Source organism: Bos indicus x Bos taurus, chromosome 11 (assembly GCF_003369695.1).
Source record: "Bos indicus x Bos taurus breed Angus x Brahman F1 hybrid chromosome 11, Bos_hybrid_MaternalHap_v2.0, whole genome shotgun sequence".
NCBI lineage: Eukaryota > Metazoa > Chordata > Mammalia > Artiodactyla > Bovidae > Bos > Bos indicus x Bos taurus.
This window is the reverse complement of record NC_040086.1, coordinates 70,522,753-70,546,199: the sequence shown is the minus strand read 5'-3', so window position 1 is coordinate 70,546,199 and position 23,447 is coordinate 70,522,753. Positions and strand designations below refer to the sequence as shown.

The window sequence follows — 23,447 nt, the reverse complement described above, 5'->3', positions numbered from 1 at the left end:
GAATTTACTGTTTTGTGAGTTTAGTCAAATGTCTGTCTCTTGGTGGCACTATACAGACAGTCACCAACCTACAAAGGGATTGAATTGAGTTATTTTGAACCTGGAATGCATTTTCTCATAGAAATATTGTTGTGACTTGTTACTGGGTTCTTAGGCTTTAGTTCACAAAAGCCTTTATAAACGTTGTGTAGCTGAATTATAATACTCAGCATTCTAGATCACAATTTATATTTTTTTCTGTAGGAAAATGCGTTCCTGAGTTTTTACTCTGGATTCCAGAAACTTATTTCCCCCTGGCCGTGAGAGGGGGCGGTGAGGTGGAACCTTGGCAATGGATAGGAGGTTTGAGGGAAAAATTCAAGAGGGTTGGGGGTATATAAAAGGGAGGCATTTGCTATTTTTGTGTTTGTAAGTTGGTGACTGCTTGTATGTTGCTTAATTCGGTCCTCTTAAATTCCAGAATTTGAAAGTGGTCTGTAGAGAAAATTTAAGTGTAAAAAAAAAATGGGCTTAAGCACTACCTGATTAGATTAAAGCAGGTTTCCATTTGCTCAGCGCATTTGTTATTAGTGACTCTTGGTGCCACTTAGTATAGATGTGACTTGAATAGGCAACCCATGAATAGTGTTTCTCTGCTTTATATTTTGATCTAAATGGGAATGTCCTATGTTTAAGGTGATTTTGTAAAATGAGGGGGGAAACCAGACATATGTGAAAACCTAAAATCACTTTCAAAACAGTTTGTGAGCGTATGTATCTTGGGAGATCAATTTTAGTCTAACATGGTGAAGAAACCTCGGTGAGGATTTGGTGAAAAATAAGCTACAGAAAACAGTGTTTTAAAAAAATATAACTTATTTGCCATCATAGCTTACTTAATTGTGCTTTGAAAAATTCCTTAGTAGTACAAGTGAATCAGTTATCTTTTTTTTTTTTTAAAGAAACATCTCGTAATAGTACAATGGGCCACAGTGAACCCATCACTCAGTTTCAAAAATTATCAACACTAACCAACCTGTTCTTGTTTTATCTGTTTGCCATGCCCCTCCCCCAGATTATAGTGAATCAAATTTCAGACCTATTATTTATTTCAACCACAAATATACCCCTGTTCAACTCTGACAATAGCAATTCCTTTTAAAAACATAACCACAATCTGTTATCACCTAAAAAAAGGAAATGATGATTCCTTAAAATTATCAAATATCCAGTTAATACTTACCTCTGGCTGATTATCTTGTAAACTTTTATTTTTTCTCTTTCTTTAAAACTATATTCCAACAAAATCCACACTTAGGGAAATATTGGTCCCTTGGATTTAATAAAAAATTAAAGCTGCTTTCTTGAAATGGCACTGTTAAGATAATGAAAAGGCAAGCCATAGGTTGGCAAAAAAAAGCGACTTATGTATCAGACAAAAAACTTACATCCAGAATTTATAGAACTCTTTTAACTTATTTGTGAGACTCAAATAAAAACCAATTGGTAAAGGTGTGAACAGATATTTCACAGATACTCCAATGGCCAGTGAGTGCATATAAAGGTATTAAACATCATTAATCATCATAAATGCAAATTAAAGCCACAATGAGATGACAGCTACCTGTCCGTTACGATTTATTAAAAGTTAAATAGCAGTACCGTCCGTTGGGGAGTATGCAGAGTAACTGAAACTCTCATGTCTTGCTGGTGGGAGGTAAAATAGTACACCTGCTTTGGAAAACAGTTTGGCAGTTTCTTAAGGACACATCTACCACAAGAATGTGCCATTCTGTCCTTAGGTATTTACCACAAGAACCAGTGTTCATACAAAGACTTGTACAGGAATACCAGCCCCAAGCTGGAAAGAACTCTCCACATGTGAAGGGATAAACAAACTATTATCTAGCAGTGTAAGGAATGGGTATTGCTTCATCAACAACATGGATGAATCTCAAACTTACGCTATGAGAAAGAAGCCAGGCAAAAAAGTACATATAGCTTGCTCTCAGTTATATAAAAATTCTAGAAAATGCAAACCAAATATATAGTTCAGTAGTAGTTGCCTGAGGGAGGTGGGTTGAAGGGAAAGCTAGAAGGTAAAGAGTCCAAGGAGTAAATGTCCTGATAACTTGCCGACTATACTTGTCTGATAGCCATAAGAAATAGTGCATTCTTCATTTAATCCCAACCTTTATTTGCTAAAATTCAGTTGGTTCTTCATTGTGTGGTTTTTAAGATCATTTTTACTGACAGTATTTCCTGTAGTGTCCTTAGTTTCTGAGTATGCTTATTTATATTTTTTTTCCCCCCTCACAGAAAGTACTTCAAACTAGGAATTTAAACTTAATAAAGAGAACTGTATTAAGGATGCCCCTGCATGCTGTTATTCCGTTGTTGCAAGAGGTAACTGAGTACACTTTTCATTCTAAGGTCCTAATGCTGTGACTCGAAGATGAAAATCCAGACATGGATTTGCAGTATGTAAGCGAGCAGGGTGCTTAAGAGTGGGTGATAGATGACCACTAGATCTCCTCAGCCAAAAGTTTCCTAACCTAGATTTTTTTCTATATATTTTAAAAATTGAGATATAATTTACATACCTTTAAAGTGTACAGTGTTGTATAGTATATTATAGACTGTACAACTGCCGCACCAAAAAGAAAGCCTGTACCCATTAGTCACGTCCCATTTGTCCTTACTCCCCAGTGTCTGGCAACCGCTAATCTATTTTCTGTCTTTGTGTCTGTTTTGGACATTTCATTCATAAATCCTAGCCTAGATTTTTATCAGATAATTACTGTTATTTTAGGAGTGTATTCCTAGATGATGTTAAATTGGTCAAAACATTTAGGAGTTAGGAAACAAGAATAATGATTTCCTAATATGGCTGTTCTTTTCCTTTGGTTCTCTGGATGTGTTTTCGTGTGAATTGATGGGAGATTGGCTGGCTCTGAAGTACTGTGACTAATACTGTTTTTCTTTTCCTCAGCTTACAAAGAGATTACAAGGACATCCTAATAGGTAAGACGTTTGGGCAACCTAAATTGCTTTGATATTATAAATATTTTAAATGTGATTGTTTAATAACAGCAATGTCTTACAGCATGTTACTACATAGTAGGTAGCCCGAAATTCTAATAAAACTCTTTTAAGTGTGAAATATTGATCTCTGCACTTACTTTAAATTAAATGATTCTTATTTCCAAGATTGTATTGGAGTTTTTTTCCTTTCTTTTAGAAAACAACGCAGGCCATTTAGTGGATTAATTTTTAATGATTTAGGCCTAATCATGATGTGTAAAACTGGCCATTTGTAGAACTTGTTCAGTCTCTGGTAGTTGCTAAAAGACACTATAAGGAAACAATTTTATATAACTAAATCTTACGAGTCATCTTTTGTTAATTTGATGATTAAACATTTAGATAGGATGTTGATGGGCCTCCTCAGGTGGTGCCAGTGGTAAAGAACCCGCCTGCCAGTGCAGGTAGATGTAGGAGATACAGGTTCAATCCCTGGGTCAGGAAGATCCCCTGGAGGAGGGCATGGCAACCCACTCCAGTATTCTTGCCTGGAGAATCTCATGGACAGAGGAGCCTGGCGGGCTACAGTCCATAGGGTCGCAAAGAGTCAGACACAACTGAAACAGCTTAGCACACACGCAGGGGATGTTGATTTCTCAAAGATATTAAGCTTGTACTATGGAATCAAGATTGCCGGGAGAAATATCAATAACCTCAGATATGCAGATGACACCATCCTTATGGCAGAAAGTGAAGAGGAACTAAAAAGCCTCTTGATGATAAGTGAAAGTGAAGAGTGAAAAAGTTGGCTTAAAGCTCAACATTCAGAAAACGAAGATCATGGCATCTGGTCCCATCACTTCATGGGAAATAGGTGGGGAAACAGTGGAAACAGTGTCAGACTTTATTTTTCTGGGCTCCAAAATCACTACAGATGGTGAGTGCAGCCATGAAATTAAAAGATGCTTACTCCTTGGAAGGAAAGTTAGGACCAACCTAGATAGCATATTCAAAAACAGAGACATTACTTTGCCAACAAAGGTCCGTCTAGTCAAGGCTATGGTTTTTCCTGTGCTCATGTATGGATGTGAGACTTGGACTGTCAAGAAGGCTGAGCACTGAAGAATTGATGCTTTTGAACTGCGGTGTTGGAGAAGACTCTTGAGAGTCCCTTGGACTGCAAGGAGATCCAACCAGTCCATTCTGAAGGAGATCAGCCCTGGGATTTCTTTGGAAGGAATGATGCTAAAGCTGAAACTCCAGTACTTTGGCCAGCTCATGCGAAGAGTTGACTCATTGGAAAAGACTCCGATGCTGGGAGGGATTGGGGGCAGGAGGAGAAGGGGACGACAGAGGATGAGATGGCTGGATGGCATCACTGACTCGATGGACGTGAGTCTGCGTGAACTCCAGGAGGTGGTGATGGACAGGGAGGCCTGGCGTGCTGCGATTCATGGGGTCGCAAAGAGTCGGACACAACTGAGCGACTGATCTGATCTGATGGCATCATCAGTGTCTATAATATATTTTTTCTTTTCTAAGTTGTTTTTCCTGATAGACTCCATTAGACTTTGGAGCTCACAGAGGAAAGTTGAAGAGTTCATTAATTAGGGCCTGACTTACATTTGTGGCCCATGTTTGTCTTCATGCTGGTTTGGAAATCTTTTGCTGTTTGTACCTTATGATGAATAGATGGGCTCAGATACATGAGCATAAAATGCAGTGTCAACTGAGCCCAGTTTAGTGCCTTGGTATCAGCTAATTATGAAGTAAAACATTAGTTTTATATCTGGAATTGAATTATTTTTAGAGGAAGGGGTTTTTGTCCTGTTACCTAGTCCATCTTACTCCCCTCTCCCTTCCCCAAGAGATTCCTATATTACACAGACCTCAAATAGACCCAGTGAAAGGATGAAAGGACTGTCATATTCAATAGTGGTTGACAATGGCACCCCACTCCAGTACTCTTGCCTGGAAAATCCCATGGACGGAGGAGCCTAGTAGGCTGCAGTCCATGGGGTCGCTAAGAAACGGACACGACTGAGCGACTTCACTTTCACTTTTCACTTTCATGCATTGGAGAAGGAAATGGCAACCCACTCCAGTGTTCTTGCCTGGAGAATCCCAGGGACGGGGGAGCCTGGTGGGCTGTCATCTCTGGGGTCGCACAGAGTCGGACATGACTGAAGCGACTTAGCAGAGTCATTTTCTAGATCTTTATAACTCTGTTGTATTTACTTTTGGATTTGTGAATGTTAGTTGATTTGTTGTTTGTTTGTTGTTTTTCAGTGCTATTTTAATGGTTCAGTGGCTAAAATGTGTGTTAACGGTCCATGCATCCTACTTATCCACAGTAAGTCTGTTCGTTTGGAGTTGAATAGTTTGGATTTGCTAAGGATTATGAAGTGATGGCTTAACAAAAACCATCTGCCCTTTGACTGTCAGCCGCTTCTTTTAAAGGTTTTGTTTTTTCCCAGGTGCAGTATCATACTGTCATTGTTGTTAACTTTTGTAAACCGGTCTTTTGTTGACCCAGGTTTTAGAAGTAATATATATTCTGTAGAGAAGCTTGAAAAATGCAGAAAGGAGAAAAGTTACATAGGAGCCTTCAGATGTTTTTTTATATACACAACCTGTTTAGCAAAATTATCTTTACATTGTATGTATCTCTCCACCTCCTGCTAAAAAGCTTAGTAACTTTTAAAAGTTTATATCCCCCGTGTTAACATTTCTGTTGTACATTGCCTCAGGAGGCTAAATGGGTAGTTTGTGATAAAAATTATATAAATATTTAATACCTGACGTTTCGCTGGGGCTACTGTCAGCTCCTTATTACCTGTACAGATGTAAGGGAGGGAGTGTAAAATCTTAAAGCAGCACCAGAAAAAAAAAATAGTTCTATATCTCATAATAGAAGTTGTGTTATTACCACATCATTAATTCAGAAATGAATAAACTAGAAATAAAATCATGCAGTTGGCATTTTCCTCCTTTTATTTGATTATCTAGCATCTTTCAGTAGGTTTTCTTGAAAGATTTTAATGGAGAGTTGAAAATTCTTAATTGCTGTTTAAACTATAGCTCTTCCTTTCTTAACACAGTTTCACTCAATTCTTGCCTGATCACTGTCCCTTGTTCTCAGGCTCCTTTTCCTTCAGGAGTTTGAGATAGGAAAGGCTACTGGATAACCTGTTTTGAGTTTGGCAGTTCATTCTCTGTATGTCTGTGGTGATCTCTGTCAGTGAGTAAAAATGGGGGAAGAGACAGGAAACAGAATGCATATTGGTGTTCTTAGCTTACAGAAGCCTTGGGAGATTGGGGGGTGGTGGTTGAGTGGCATGGTGATGGGAATGGAGAGATCACCACAAGCATAGTACAGCATTTACTTTGTGACCTTGTTGAATTGCTTAGAGGTGAAAAGAGCCTTAGGAGGACTTGAAGTGAATCCCTTCTGGATTCAACCCTTCAGTTATAACTACGGAATGGTAGTTGTGTAACGTAGGTCAGGGCAGAATAGACTGTGGAAGTACAGTATGGGGTAGGCTCTGCAGCCCAAAACAGTCCTCTTTCCTCAGAGAACAGTGCTTTTCTTCCACCTTGCCTTAATTTCTTCCTTATCAGGTATCTTTAAGCACTTTCTCTTAAGTCAAAGATTGCTAGGCATGGGGGCTTTAGTAATGTACACACACTCATTTTCACTGTTTAAAAATTTAACATTTGAATGAAATACTCTTATTTACTTTAGTGTCAGATAGGAGGGCAAGTAAAGGCTAGTTAAAGGGCAAAGAGTAGGGTCCCTATTTCTACAGCTCTGGAGGGACGAATAAAATAATTTCCTGCTTTAATTTCTGAAGCATAAGTCAGAGGAAGTATGTTTAACAGGAAGTATGTTTGAAATACTCTAAGGTCAGCTTTGTAGTCTGTCACTCTGTCCAGTGGGTCTCTGGAAGCTCTGAAAAGCTTCCTCTAGCTACTGGGACCTAATGGTAGAGGTTGATCCTGTGATATCATCAGAGAGGAAGTTTCAGAGTGAAGTCCTTTTTAAGAAATATGTGGTTGAGGGTACTTTTTATTTAGTGTCTCCTTTATATTGATGTTCTCAAAAATAATATGATCAGCACAAAGAGGCCCCAGCCTGCAATTTGTCTTGCCTTGCAGTTTCTCCTGACCTTGTATCATTCTTTTTTAAAAATGTATTATTTGTTTTTGCCGTTAGTACAGTAAAGGCATCTGAAAGTTTGAGATTTTGCTAGGCTATGTGACAGGCTGCCACTGCCGCTAGAAGTGCAAGCATTTGCTTGGGGCTGAATCTGCAGGCATATGTGAGCATGATTTATATATTTGTTATCTATGTTTTGTTATGATAGTGTCAAAGTATCTTTTTTATTGTCGTCTTTCTGTAGTTGCCTGACTTGGTACCCCAGCTGGGGACCCTGTACCAGTTAATGGAAAGCAGAGTAAAAACTTTTCAGAAGCTCTCCCACCTTCACGGAAAGCTTATCCTTCTAATCACACAAGTGAGTAGATCAGATTGTTTTGTGCCAAACATTTGAATGTGAGAGTAATGGAGAGAGGAATAAGGATTGTTTGCCTGGCTGTTGAAAGTGCCCCATTTCAGTTAAAACAAAAACTGGTAGATGAAGACCTAATTTTTAACTAGGCAGTGCTATGTATTTGATAGTAAGTAAGCTTTGTTGTACTTGAGTCAACTTTAGCTCATCACCATCAATGTTTGAACTTAATATAGTTAGAGTGGTTGTGGTGCTGTGAGCAAGAGTTGCAGGGTATTGCTGCAGCTTTTGGTCACAGAAGGAAATCTTAACCTGAGAAGCATTTTCAGAGTAATTACACAGAGTAATTCTTTCTTGGATTTGATGCACTTGCCTTTTGCCTGATATTTGAACTGCATCATGTTAAGGTCATCCATTTCATGGATGAGGGTGAGGGTGAGTTTACTGTTGGGGAGGTTGTGTGATACTTGAGATAAATTTACATTCCACTTCACAATAGCACTTGATTGTCTTTCAGGTTACAGCGTCAGAGAAAACAAAGGAAACGACTTGTCCTGCTCAGAAGGCAAAGTTGGTGTATGAAGAAGGTAAAGACTTAGGGTATATGCTTAACAATTCATTTTCACATTGGCTCAACTCTGTGACTTGTGAGTAAGATCGTGCTTTGGCACACCTTCCCTGATAAAACGGACAAGCCCTTGGCGAAACCGGCAGAAATGTGATCAAATGAAAGAGAGGGCACAAATAGAGTAACAAAAAAGAGCATCAGGTATGGAAGAGATTTAAATAGAACACCATGAACAGCCATGCACATACAGAAAACCTGGATGGTATAGGTAATTTCTTGGGAAGCTTCAATGACCAAATTGACTTAGAGAAACCTTGAAGTAATAGTTTTGAATTTACTTAATCAAAATCTTTCCTCACAAGGTACCAGACACAGGTTTTATAAATGACTTTTATTAGTCTTTTAAGGAACAAGTCATTTTTGTCATATATGAACAGTTCAGGCATTTTATGAATCAGAACCAGAAAAATGTAGTCAAAATAGCATTTTAGGCCATCCTCAAATATCCTAAGTAGCAGATTAATTATAGAAATAAAATCATGTTTCATTGTCAAGTAGAATGTATTTAAAGATTATAACATGATTTAGCGTCAAGAAACCTTATCACTGTAGTTATTACCACATTAACAGATTACCATGAGCACTATATATTAAGCAACCTAGGATTTTAAGTAAGGGAGTTTCCTTAATAAATCTACATCAGACATAAGGTTTAGAAGCATTCCCATAAAGTCATTAACAAGACAATAGTGTACCTTTTATTACTTCTGGATATCCTGCCTTATACTTTATGAAAGAAATGAATTCTAGAACATTGGACCTTGCAGTTGTTTTTCTTCTCCACATAGAAAATACAGCAGAATCTGCAGTTGCATTGTTATTAAGATATGCAAATAGTCAAGCTTACTGGATACCAAGATCTAGCAAAAAAGGAATTGGTAGCATTATTATGTCCCAGTAATTGTATGTCCATAATGTCCTATTTAGAAAATGTATTAGGAAAAAAGATCCCTTTCACAGCAGCATCCAAAACTATCTAGAAATACCTCTAAAAAATGAAGCAAAACCTTTATAGAGAAAGCTATAAAACATAACTGAAGAACATAAAAATGTACCTGAATTAATTACACTTCTTGTGATCCCACCTTTCCTCCCCCCTTTTGTTGAGATATAATTGGCATAACATTGTGCTTCTTTTAGAAGTAGAACATAATCCTTCTTAGATGGAGGACAGCTAAATACATTTCTAAAAGTAAATTCAGGAGTCTGATTCCATTTATTAGCTTTCAGTGCTATGCCCTTTGCTTTGATCACAAAATTAAAACTAGGTTTCCCTCTTCTTATAGAATCTTCTGAAGAGGAATCTGATGATGAAATAGCAGATAAGGATTCTGATGTGAGTAATTTGTTTCCTGGTACATAAACATGCCTTATATCCTTGTACTCTGTAAGACTGAGGCCTTCAATCATGCTTTCTTTGCTTACTATTTCCACCAGGATAATTGGGATGAAGATGAGGATGAGAAAGCAAGTGAAAAAGATGAGGATGTTGATGAAGAGAATGAAGAGGAAGAAGGGGATGATGAAGACAAAGATGAAGAAAATGGTGAGGACAGAGATGTGGCAAGTGAAAAGGAATTAAATGGAGATTCTGATTTAGATCCTGAGAATGAAAGTGAAGAAGAATGAACAGAAAAGAACAGGCCAAATGAACTGTGTAAACTGGCTCACCTTACCCACTGCTGCCGAGTTCTCCTGGGGAGGGTTGTCTCTGACAGATGCCAAGGACCGCTGCACATTTCCAAATTCCTAATGGTGGTTCCTATGCCACTTTGCTGTCCTGAACACCCCAGACCTAATTGTGTAAATAAGAGAGTTTCATTCAAATGTTAATAAACTTTACACAGTAAATAGACACATTTTCTGCAATGTACTGACATGAGTGTCCAATATATGGTATATTTTTATAATATAATATCTTCGTATGATTGGTTATGCCAAGGATTGACATAAATGAAAAGACATTTCCCATGTAAGGGTTCAAGAACTGGACTTTAATGAAGGAGTCAGCTCCTGTCTCAGGTTGGTATCTTTCATCACGTCCTGATACGAAGCAGCACTAGTGAAACAGTTTGGTACATTTTCATAAAACATGAAGGGATAAACTAAAAACGAGTAAAAATGATTGTGATTAAAAAAAATAAAATAAAATCACCAGTTTTCCTGGCTTCTCAACTGTGGTAATCTGATTTTAATCAGATTGAATATTTGGAGTGCTTCCCCAAAACAACCACTTATTTTTCAAGCTGTCATGTGAAATATTTTTTTAAAATACACAGAAATCATGATGATTAAAAAGTAAAGAATTAGCCATATTAAGGATTTTTCTTGACTGCAGGTTGCCTGTAAAGAATCATCAGTGTATGGATTTAGAAGTGCTCATTACCCGCAACTTTTTAAAAGATTCAGTTACAGCTGCTTTTGAAGAGGTTTTCATTTTTATTTAAACTACTAATGGATCAAAGAACAATTGTTTATTTTTTTCTCTTTGGTTTTAGATATTAATGATAACCTTGTTGGAATTTTTTTCCAAAGAAAATATTTTTATAATTCCGTAATTTAATGTGTTCCTTTTCATCATCCACTCTTGGCAGTGTTAGGCTATGTTTACCTTAAAATAAATCTGACTCAAGATTTTTTATGTATGTATAAAGAAGTATTTTGTGTGCTACAAAAGCCTTTTCAAATTATCAGTAATTTTTTTTTTTTAAAGAATGAGCCAGTATTTGCTCAGTGCTCTGTAGGGAACATGCAGATGGAAGCTCAGCTCTTAAGAAAGGGCTGGGGAGATGGGTTTATTTTTCCCACCTGTGAATATGTAAAACATAAAACCATTATCTCTGAGGGACTTCTCACTTCGGTGGCAGATTTCCGTGCTCAACTAGTAGAGTTGGAGCCATACAAGCATCTTGGGAAAGTTAGAGTCAGCTACTGGTGTAATGTATAGTTATATTTGTCTATAAATGGAGCTGTTTATGGCAATTTAATACCATTCTCTTTGTAAAGTGAATAAATATTCATCTTTACCCAGTGCTTGTCTTGTGGTGTATGTAGGGGGACACAGCCACAGGTTTGGGCTTGTGGTGTGAAGGTTTTTTAAAAAAGGATCTTGTTCCACGAGCATTAATAGGCACATGCTTTCAAGGCTTTTTGGATAATCTAGAATTTGTATCAAAGTGAAGAAACCAAGAACTTTCAGAAGCCAGTGGTGGTTCCTTGATCCAGTCCCACCTGGCTGGGCCATGCTCCTGCAGACAGAGGCTGCTGCGATGGTCAGGGGTGCATGTGGTCATGCGTCAGGCCCTGCTCAGTGGTCTGAGTCAGATTTCCTCTCTGCCCGACTACCTAGAGAACTGTGGTGGATGCTCACTATTTCTTGTTTTAGACAAATCCAGAGTTAAGTCCCAAACTTACTAAGACTGTTTCCTAGTTTGAGAGTATTCCGCTCCTAATCCAGTCAAGAGTTTTGAGGATGTAGTGGTGTCTTTTTTTTTTTTTCCCGAGATTAATATTTCTTGGCTTTTTTATTTTGAAAAATTAACCCTCTGCCCTTGATCAAATCAAGGATCACATACTGTATTTGGTTGTCATTGCTTTTTTAGTCCAGAATATCCTCCCTTGTGTGTTTCATGATTTTGATATTTAAGTAAGTCCACATAATTTAAGCTGTGTTATAGAATGTCCTACATGCCCTTATAGAAGGTCCTTATGATTAGATTCTTGTTTAAATGTTTTTGGTGAGAAAACTAAATAGGTGACAATATTTGAGATTAATTTGTAAAAATTAATTCTGGGTATGGATGAGTGTATTCGATGAAAGTAGATGTGAGGCTCTAGGTTTGGGACTTTTGAAGCCCTTATGAGGGTTGGAAATGGGATCTATGTAGTGAGATCATTTTGGGTACATTGATATATATGTATATATTATATATGTATTTACACACATGAAGAAGTGAAGTCGCTCAGTCGTGTCCGACTCTGCGACCCCATTGACAGTAGTAGCCTACCAGGCTCCTCCGTCCATGGGATTTTCCAGGCAAGAGTACTGGAGTGGGCTGCCATTTCCTTCTCCAGGGGATCTTCCCAACCCAGAGATTGAACCTGGGTGTCTTGCATTGTAGACAGAAGCTTTACTGTCGGAGCCACCAGGGAAGCCTGGCTGTTACAATTCTTGTGGAAGTGAATTCTCAGCATGTACATTTAATCACAACATACTGATCGCCTACTCTGTCAGGGATTATTTAGTTGCTTGTTTATTCTCATTCAGTTACATGATACAGAGCTGACATTCTATCAGAAAAGTACAGGGACTTGCCTGGTGGTCCAGTGGTTAAGAATCCACCTGCCGATGCAGCGAACACAGGTTCAGTCACTGCTCCTGGAAGATTCCACATGTCAAGGGGCAACTAGACCCATGGGCCACAACTGCTGCAGCCTACATGCTCTAGAACCCTGTGCTCTGCCGCAAGAGAAGCCGCTACAATGAGAAGCCCATGCACTGCAACTAGAGAGTAGCCCACGAGCAGCAACAAAGCGCAGCCAAAAATAAAATATTTTAAAAAGCAGTAGACAACATACGATGTGTAAGGTATACAGAGGAAGTAATTCTATTCAGTATATTAGAAGATACTGTGACTGGGGAAGAGTGAAAGTGAAGTCACTCAGTCGTGTCTGACTCTCTGACCCCATGGATTGTGGAACCCCATGGAGCCACAAGAGTCCTCATTCCATGAAATTTTCCAGGTAAGGACCTAGGGGTTGAACCTGGATCTCCCGCATTGCAGGAAGACGGCTTTACCGTCTGAGACACCAGGGAAAGGAGTAAGGACATGAGTTGGTATGGGGGAATACAGTTGCATAATTAAAACACATGATCAGTGTAGGGCTTATTGCGAAGATGAGATTTGAACATAGACTAGGAGGAGGTGAGGAAGTTAGCTAAGTGGGTATCAGTGGAAGAGTGTTCAAGGCAGAGGAAATGGCAGGAGCAGAGGCCAGCATGTGTCCTGATGTGTTGAAACCATGAGAGGAGACCAGTGTGACTGGAAAAGAATGAGAAAGGGAGAATGTAAGTGAGAGGTGATGGGGACTTAGGCTAGGGTTGGTGATGATTGGTTGTTTCAGGATTAGTTTAGAACTAATAGGATTTTGGTGAGGTGTGAGGAAAAGAGAGGAGTCAGGTATGACTTGTTATGAGGAGACCAGGATGAAGCTGTGGGTGGAGTTGATTTGGGAAGGAAGATCAGTAGCTGGATTTGGGACATGTTAAGTTACAGATACCTGTTGGGAATGTAAATCCATTCCCAGCTGATTTGGCAGTGGGGAGGGGCGTGGGGTGGGGAGGAGGGGATGAGTTTGGGTGGAGAGACAGATTCATAAGTGTCAGTAAAGCCACAGGACCACGTGAGCTTCTCCAGGGAGTGAATGCACAGGAAGGGACCCGAGCATCATAGTTAGGAGAAACCCCAAGGGACACAAAGAGTGAAGGTGAGGTAGGCGAAATCGAGATTGGCTTGCTCTTCCATTTTCTTTGAATTCATGACATCCCCCAGCTATAGTTTCTTTCAGCAGTAATTGATATTCCTGGTGGGTCCTGCCAGGGTTTTCGGATGTCCTTCCTATGGCTGCTTGTTGACCCTTTCTTTGAAAGCAACTCAGGCGTAAAATATATTTTCCTCTTAATCTAGTACAGTGTTGTTCAGTGGCCCCTCAGCACCGGCCCTGGTGTCCAGGTTGTACGCTGGATCACAAGATAGGCAGAAAGAAAGACCACAGCACTGTAAACGGACTAGCAGGCATCTTTCAAAAGGGAACAGTGTGGAGGAAAGCGTAGGCTGGGTGGCGCCCTCTCTTCTGTACGGGGCGGCTGACTTGGTGTGAGAAAGTGAAATTGTACTTGTCAGCAGTACAGTGAATATTCATGTGTATGTGTGGGTCATTTTTAAATATGAAAATAGTTCTGAGAAGAGCAGGGTGATTATAAACCGCACTTTATGGGGTGAGGAGTGTCAAAGGAAAAATCCCCAAATTGAAAGTCATCACTTAGAAAATTGCCTGGCATATTCTTTCTAGGTAATAATGGCTCAAAGGGCGAGGAGATACTATACTTCTTGGAGGCTGAAGTTTAAAAGGGATTTCCTAATGGAAATAAATGTGAAGGAAAACATCTTGTTACAGTCTTGCCTTTGGCCTTGTGTATTTTGTTCCAGTTTGAAAGAGGGGAAGGGTCCTGGTTGCCTGGCAGTGCAGTCTCTGAGGTCAGGGACAACTGGGCAGCCGCCTCAGCGGGCCCTGTGTGGATGTGATGGTCCGGAACCGGGCCACAGCCTCACAGGTTCAGAAACTTCATTTTGTCCTCCATGGAGTTGTTGTAATTTCATACAGTCAGAACACTGGCCAGGCTTCCAAGAGAAATTGATATTTAAATGGTGTATTTATTAATAGAAATACACTACATCTCTCAAGTGGAGCAGTGCTCATATTGGGTGGTGACCTGCACAGAAGAGTCACGCAGTAAAAACCAGTTTCGTAATGGGAAGACTGTCTTTGTGCCAGAGCGTGGAATTGGAATGGAAAAATGAACTGGATGGTCTTAATAGCTGAGGGTAGCGGCCCGTGGGTCGTCTGTACTGAAAGGGTCAGAATTCTTCCCTGCGTGTTGCTCTGGTCCTTCCTGTAATAAACAGGACTGTCACTGTGGGTGGAAGGTTGGTGTTGGGGTCTCCTCAGGCACCTACTGAGGGCTGCCTGTTAGGGTGCATTCCAGTGGTTCAGGGACCATGAGCACCACAAGACCTGGTTACAACTAAGAAACAAGCTCACTATTGTTAGTCAGTTCAGTCACTCACTTGTGTCCGACTCTTTGTCACTTTGTGGACTGCGGCACGCCAGGCTTCCCCGTCCATCACCAACTCCCAGAGCTTGCTCAAACTCATGTTCATTGAGTCGGTGATGCCATCCAACCATCTCATCCTCTGTCGTCCCCTTCTCCTGCCTTCAGTCTTGCCCAGCATCAGTCTTTTCCACTGAGTCAGTTCTCCCAACCTGTCAGAGTCTGTGCTCCCCCTCACTTTTTTTCTTTTGTTATGGTAAAATATACATACCATTTTAACCATTTTTAAGTGTGTAGTTCTGTATCATTAAGTACATTTACATGCTAGTTCAACTGGCAAAATCTCTTAATTGGTGATTTTTGTGGAAGGATCAAATCCCAGAAATGAAAGAGCAAACTAATACAATCCATCAGTCTGTTGTGGAGACACTGGATTTGAGACCAGAAACTCCGATGATGAGTCTACACTGCAGCATGGTGACGATAAACCTCTCTTTTTTTTTTGGCCTGTGACAGGAGAGTAAGGGCAATGTGGTTTGTTGCAAGGATGCTGTGAGCACATACACTGGAGCACAGCGCCTGGCAGAGGGCTGAGTTTTGGAACAATTAATTGTTGGGCATTCGCCCTTATGGGAGAGGAGGAGGGGCACATGTTCCAAGGGAAACCCCTTTCTATCTCTGGCATTTAAAAAAAATTCAGACAAAGTAAGAACAATTCCTCTTTTCCACGGGTAAGAAAGTGAACTTAAATCTTTTTAATGTATTTTTAAAACACATAAATGCATTTCATACATTAAATTTTTTAAAATACATTGTAAAATACAAATGGAGGTCCAGTGGTTAAGACTCCATGCTTCCCAGTGCAGGGGGCACAGGTGTGATCCCTGATCGGGAAACTAAAATCCTGTGTGGCATACAGTGGCTTAAATAAGTAAAATGCTAGGAATATTTATTTAAAAAAAAAGAAAAATAGTTAAAAGATATAGATACAATATAACATTACAAATGGTTCTCTCTCTTAACGTTTTATTTTCCTTCTTTATGCTTTTTGATATGTTCCAAAGTTTACTCAATGAATGTCATTATTTGTAAAACAGATTTTAAAAATACATTAAATGTATGTTAATACATTAAAAAAGTTTAATGTATTTTAATAATGCATTTGTATTTAAAAATGTGTTAAACATTTTTAATGTATTAAATTTAATGTATTTTTACATTACATTAATGCAGGAGACTTAAGAAACGTATTTTTACATTATATCCAATGCAGGAGTTGTAAGAGATATGGGCTCCATCTCTGGGTCGGAGGATCCCCTGGAGGAGGAAATGGCAACCCACTCTAGTATTCTTGCCTGGAGAATCCCATGGAGAGAGCCTGGCAGGCTATAGTCCAAAGGGCCTCACAGAGTTAGACAGGACTGAAGTGACTTAACACAGCACTTTCTCGTTAGAAGGATGTCAATGCAGAAAATAACCACTAGGTGTCAGCCTGGCTTTGTGCAAATTTCTTATCGCAGTCCAGGCATCTTGAGGAAAAGCTTCCCTTCTTGTGTAAACTCCCATGACGCTCGCGGGGCTTGTGTTTTCTGAACCCCACCTCTGGTCTTGGCCCAGAAAGGCTCTGAGGTGCTTCCAGCTCTCTTTTCTGGTGTCCTGGTCCCAAAACAGAACCTTGAATGTCTATAGCCCAGTAGCATGTATCATGAGAGGGACCAAAAGTGAATTCAATTCAGAGGAGATAGAATGTCTAGGCTGTGGGCCAGTACCCCCAGATACAGTGATTTGGCAGTGCCCATGGAGCAGGCAACTGGTCTACCTCCATCCTGGACTACCAAACACCAGTCTGACAATGGGCTCAGCTGACAGGGAAGCAGCAGCAGCTCTTAGTCTCTGAATCCCAGAACATGAGTATAGAAAGTTAGTCGCTCAGTTATGTCCAACTCTTTGTGACCCCATGGATTCCTCTGTCCATAGCATTCTCAAGCCAAGAGTACTGGAGTGGGTTGCCATTTACTTCTCCAATGCATGAAAGTGAAAAGTGAAAGTGAAGTCACTCAGTCGTGTCTGACCCTCAGGGACCCCATGGACTGCAGCCCTCCAGGCTCCTCCATCCATGGGATTTTCCAGGCAAAAGTACTGGAGTGGGGTGCCATTGCCTTCTTCGGTTCCAGAGCATAGGAAGCTTGAATTGATATTTCCCTGCATTTCCTTCAAAAATGAAGTAATAAGAATAAGGCAAAATCAGAGAAAAATCACAATACTGTTCATCAACTACATTAATTTCCCAGTAGACTTTGTCCATGAAAACCAGGACTTTACATTGTCAATGTCAGTGTGGAGGCAAAGTTTTTTTCCCTTAACTTCTTTTCCCACATTATGAAAATTTCAATACACAGAAGTTAAAAGAATAGTATCATTATCTCTATGCACACTGCTTAGATTGAACTGTTGTTAATATTTCACTTCATCTACATTTGTGTGTGTGTTTATTTTGGCTGATCTTTTAGAAAGTGAATTGGAGATGTCATGACACTTTACTCCTAAATACTCTAGTGTAAATTTTCTAAAAATTATGACCTCTAACATTATCACAATACCATATTACACCAAAAGAATCAAACAGTGATTTTTAATATCTTATATCTTTAATATCTTAATACTTAAATATTTTAATATTTAAGTTCATATTCAGTTTTTCCCAATCATTGCCCAATTATCTTTTATAGTCGGCTTTTCTCAAGCCAGGATAGTTAAAAGCACTCATTGGATTTGGTTGTTAAGTCTTCTTTTTTGACCTTGCTGCTTAGCTTGTGGGAATCTTAGTTCCCTGACCAAGGATCGAACCTATACTCTCAACAGTGGAACTGCAGAGTCCTAACACTAGACCTTCAGGGAATCCTCTATTAAATCTTCTTTGGTTACTTGAGACTCTAAGACTGAGTCCTCCTCTTTCCCCCTTTAGTTTTTTCTGACGTGACACATTGAAGAGACCAGGTTTATTGTCTTGTATTAATAGAATGAGACATGTGCTGGATTTGTTTCACTGTTGTGGGTTTAATTCATTTCCCTCTCCCTGTATTTTCTATAATCTGGATATTATATCTCAGTATTACCCAACAGAACTTTCTGTGATGATGAAAATGTCCTTTGCAATGTCCAATATGGTAGTCACTAGCCACATGTAGTCACTGAGCACTTAAAATTTGCCGGTGTGGCTGAGTAACTGGATTTTACATTGTATTTAATTTGTATGCATTAATTTATATTTAAATAGCCACACGGAGCTGGTAGCTGTGGTATGGAACAGCATGGATCTTAAGGCTTGATTAGATTTAGCTTTAGTAGTTTTGAAGACACCAAAGGTGATGCTGTGCATTTTACATTGCACCTCATCAGGAGGCAAGAGAGTAACACACTGTCCCGCTAGGAGTAGAGTAGTTTTTTGAAAAAACTTTATCAAGGTCTAATTTACAGTCAATGAAAGCATTCTAAGTGTATAGGTAAATAGGTTTCAGCAAATGTTTACTCCCGTATAACCATGACTCGATCCAGATATAGGAAACCTCTATCACCCCAAATGGTTCCTTTGTGCCTATTTCCAGTTGACCCAAATGTGCCCCCTCCTAACAAGTCTGGGGCAACCATTGATGTGCCTTCTGACACTATGGAATAGCTAGCTATCTTTCAAAGAGCTTCATATAAATAAAATCAATAAATGTACTCTTTTTCTTTTCTTTTTTTAAAACTTTTACTTTGTATTGGAGTATAGCCGATTCATAATGTTGTGATAGTTTCAGAGCAAGGTGACCCAGCCACTGCTGTTGTTCAGTCATGTTTGACTCTTTTCAACCCCATGGACTGCAGTACGTCAGGCTTCCCTGTCCATCACCAACTCCCGAAGCTTACTCAAACTCATGTCCATCGGGTTGGTGATGCCATCCAACCATCTCATCCTGTCATCCCCTTCTCCTCCTGCCTTCAATCTTTTCCAGCATCAGGGTCTTTTCCAGTGAGTTGGCTTTCACATCAGGTGGCCAAGGTATTGGAGCTTTGGACTCTTATGGACTCAGACATACACATGTATGTATCCATTCTCCCCCAAACTCCCCTCCCATGCAGGCTGCCACATAACACTGAGCAGATATAGCAGCAATATTGTGTTGGTTTCTGCTGTACACTAACATCCTAAAGGAGATCAGTCCTGGGTGTTCATTGGAAGGACTGATGTTGAAGTTGAAGCTCCAATACTTTGGCCTCCTGATGCAAAGAGCTGACTCATTGGAAAAGACCCTGATGCTGGGAAAGATTGAAGGAAGGAGGAGAAGGGGAGGACAGAGGATGAGATGGTTGGATGGCATCACCGACTCAACGGACATGAGTTTGGGTAAACTCCGGGAGAAGGTAATGGACAGGGAGGCCTGGCATGCTGTGGTTCATGGGGTCGCAAAGAGTCGGACACGACTGAGTGACTGAACTGAACTGAACATGAATCAGTCATGGGTACACATATGTCCCCTCCCTCTTGAACTTCCCACCCCATCCCATCCCTCTAGGTTGTTGCAGAGCCCCCCAGGACGAGCTCCCTGCGTCATACAACAAATTCCCATTGGTCATCTATTTTACATACAGTAACGTATATGTTTCCACGCTGCTCTCTCACTTCGTCCCGCTCTGTCCTCCCCCTACCGTATCCACAGTCTGTTCTCTCTGTCTTTGTCTCCTTTGCTGACCTTCCAAGGAAATATACTCAACTGAATGTTTTGAGATTCATTGATGTTGTAGCATGTATCTATGGTTTGTTCTTTTCATTGCCAAGTGGTATTTCACTGCATGGATATGCTACAATTTGTTTATCCCTTCTGTTGATGGAGACTTTGTTGTTTCCTATTTAGCACTGAGAGCTAAACTTTCCCTCTCAGTGCTCCTTTAGCTGTATCTGACAAATTTTGATAGGCTGTGTTTTCATTTTCAATCAACACAAAACATTCTCTGATTTCTCTTTTCTCTTAAGAGCTCTCCTTTTTAAAACCTATAGTTGATTTACAATATTATATGTTTCATGTGTGTGACATAGTGATTCAATATTTCTATAGACTGTACTCCATTTGAAGTCATTATAAAATATTGGCTCAATTTGTGAGTTCTCCTTTGACTCGGGGATTACTTAAAGTGTGATCTTTAACTTCTAAATACTTGGGGACTTTCCAAAGGTTTTTTTGTTAATTTCTAAGTTAATTCTGTTGTGGTAAGAGAAATTCCTCTCTGTAAATTATTTTTAAATTCTTCTTAAGACTTATTTTAGGGCCGAGTTATATGATCTATCTTGGTGAATGTTTCTTATTCACTTGAAAAGAATGTGTATCTGCTCTTGTTGGGTGGAGTGTTCTACGTTTGCGTTTGTTGTTTGGTTGCTGAGTCGTGTTCTACTCTTTTGTGACCCCACGGACTGTAGCCCACCAGACTCTTCTGTCCATGGATTTCCCAGACAAGAATATCGGAGTGGATTGCCATTTTCTTCTCCAGGGGATCTTCCCGACCTTGAGATTGAATGTGTATCTTCTGCATTGCACGTGGATTCTTTACCACTGAGCCACCAGGGAAGCCTGGATTGTTCTGTAAATATCAATTCAGTCAAATTGTTTGAGGGGCTTCCCTGGTGACCCAGTGGCTAAGACTTTACACTCCCAATATAAGGTGTCTGGGTTTGATCCCTGGCCAGGGAACTAGACCCCACATGCCTCAGTGAAGATCCAGCATGCCATAACTAAGACCCAGTTCAGCCAAATAAATAAATATTTAAATAAGTATATACCCCTTAAAAATTGTTTCATAGTGTTGTTCAGGTTTTCTACTTTCTGTGTCTACTTTCTTATTGATTATCAAAAGAAGTCTATTGCAGTATTAACTATAAATGTGGATTTGTCTGTTTTTCTTCAATTCTTCCATTTTTCTCTGTATGTATATTAAGCTTTGTTATTTCTTACATACACATTTAAGATTGCTGTATCTTCTTGATGAATTGACCTCTTTGTCATCATGAAATGTCCTTCATACCTGGTAATAGCTCTTATCCTAATGTCTACTTCATCTAATATTAATGTAACAACTTCCGTTTTTTTATGCTTACTGTTTGCACAAAAATCTTTTTCCATCCTTTTACTTTTAACTTCTGTTTTAAATTTTAAAGTGTATCTCTTGTAAGCAGCATGGGCTTCCCTAGTAGCTCAGTTGGTAAAGAATCTGCCTGCAATGCAGGAGACCCCTGTTTGATTCCTGGGTCGGGAAGATCCACTCTGGGATAGGCTACCCACTCCAATATTCTTGGGCTTCCCTGGTGGCTCAGCTGGTAAAGAATCTGCCTGTAATGCGGAAGGCCTGGGTTCGCTCCCTGGGTTGGGAAGATCCCCTGGAGAAGGGAAAGGCCACCCACTCTAGTATTCTGGTCTGGAGAACTCTGTGGACTGTATAGTTCGTGGGGTCGCAAAGAGTCAAACACAACTGAGCAACTTTCATTTTCATTTTGTCAGCAGCATATACTTACATCTGGCTTTTACCCAGTCTGACTCTCTTTTCCTTTTTTTGAATGTTTAGACTGTTTACATTTAATGTAGTCATCAGTATGATTGGGATTAAGTGTACCACTTTGCTAATTGTTTTCTATTTGTCTCCTCTGTTCTTTGTTCCTTCTTTTCTCCTCTTTTTGTGACTTTTGGGTGAATATTTTAAAAATTCCACTTTATCTTCACTACTCACTAATTTGCTCTACTTCTCTGTTTTATTTCTTTAGTGATGGCTCTGGGGTTTGAGATATTCATCACATGGTCCTACTGAATTCCCTAGTGAATGCCCTGAGTTATCATCAACAAGGACTCTCTCCTTCCTGGTTAGTTAAAACTTAAGCGCTGTGTAATTTCTGGGAGCAGTTCAGCTCAGTGTTTCTTGGTAGCTCTTTAACCTGGAGTTTCATTCTACATGTGAGCATCTTGTATTCAGTAAAGACTCAAGGGCACTCCTGGGAAGGTGTTTTTTTTTTTTTTTTAAGCTGTTTTTCTCCCTACTTCTCTCCATCAGAACTCAGTCCTTCAACTTCCAAACTTCCAGGTATCTCAGCTTCTCTGAACCCCCATCTCTGTCTCCTCGACACACTGGCTTGGGGTTCTCTGTCCTTGCTGTGTGGTCTGGAGGGTGCCTCCAGGAAGAAAGTAAGGACTCCTACCAGCCTAACTTCATCTGTTTCCTTTCTTTAGGACTCACTGTGCTACCTGTTGTCCATTGTCTGAACAAGTGTTTCATATGTTTTGTTTTGTCTGGTTTTCTAATTGTTTATTGTGGGAGGGTAAATCTGGCCTATGTTATTCTCTTACGTCATAAAGAGAAGTCTCATTTAACTTTTGATTATTGATCTTTATTATGTGGCTACATAATCTTCATTATAATAATTTAAAAATGCATATAAATAATCTATGTTCATAGCAGAAAATCCTTGAAATGCCCATTGAACTAAAAATCATCCACAATCTCCTCTATCCTGAAGTAAGCATAAATAATGTTTTAGCATATATCTTTCCAGACTTTTCTATGTGCATATGTATCTATAAGTATGAAACTAAGACTATACTATCCACTGCGACGATGGTTTATAACGGCTGCCTGGTCCCCAGGAACACAGGAGAAATGGCAACTATTTTTTTCCATATTATGACAACTCATGAGTTTTATAGGAGAGCCTCCTACATTTCAGACACATTTGTAAGACTCTGGATTTGAGAAATTTCACATGTAAAAGAAAACTGTGTGTACATGTATATGTATATAAAATTCTGCAAGTCTGCAAATGTAAAATTTTGAAAGAGAAGGAATTTTATATAACCTCCCCCCCCAAATAAAAAAATTACAGATTTAGCATCATATTTTTAGGCCTCAAAAGGGTTTGTCATCAAATGCACTGTTTGAGTGGGCAAAGACCGAATTTTTTTTATGGATTGTCAGATTTCAAGAATTTTGTTCAAGTCCGGACTGTTTATTAATTTGGACCTTTTAAAGTTAAAAAGAAATAAACCAAATAAGCCAGCCTGCTAAAAAAAGAAGAAGGTACAAATTAAAGTTCTGTAGCTCTTTTCAGAAAATGCCCTCTACTAGCCAGATCAGAAGTGGCCACCAGTCAGCAGGGAGTGAGCATAGCAAAAGCTTTGAGGTTAGAGTCGTGAGGACCCAGACTCTAGCTGCAAACTCTGGCAATTTCCTCATCCACAAAATGAAGATAAGTGTGACTCAGAGGCTGACTGTGAAGACGAAATGAAATAAAATTTGTAATGTGTCCAGTGACCAAAACCACACAGGTGTTCAGTAAAAAACCTCAGAGGTATTGCAAAACCAGCTCCAGATCATAGAGCCAGCAGAGTGTCAAGTACAAAGTCACCTTCTCCAGCCCTCAGTGTATTTATTCCCTTTATCTTCATATATTTTTCCA

General features: G+C 39.6%; 1 protein-coding gene across 1 annotated transcript in view; it reads left to right on the top strand.

Annotated features, from left to right (window-relative positions):
- Positions 1-11,173, top strand: part of WDR43 (WD repeat domain 43) — a 39,115-nt gene extending 27,942 nt beyond the window's left edge. The window contains exons 12-18 of the mRNA XM_027555760.1: positions 2,299-2,385; positions 2,972-3,003; positions 5,293-5,356; positions 7,407-7,520; positions 8,032-8,101; positions 9,429-9,478; positions 9,580-11,173. Of these exons, the coding sequence (XP_027411561.1) occupies positions 2,299-2,385; positions 2,972-3,003; positions 5,293-5,356; positions 7,407-7,520; positions 8,032-8,101; positions 9,429-9,478; positions 9,580-9,771 (609 nt within the window). The 3' untranslated portion in view covers positions 9,772-11,173. The remainder of the gene's footprint in view (positions 1-2,298; positions 2,386-2,971; positions 3,004-5,292; positions 5,357-7,406; positions 7,521-8,031; positions 8,102-9,428; positions 9,479-9,579) is intronic.
- The last annotated feature ends 12,274 nt before the right edge of the window (positions 11,174-23,447 follow it).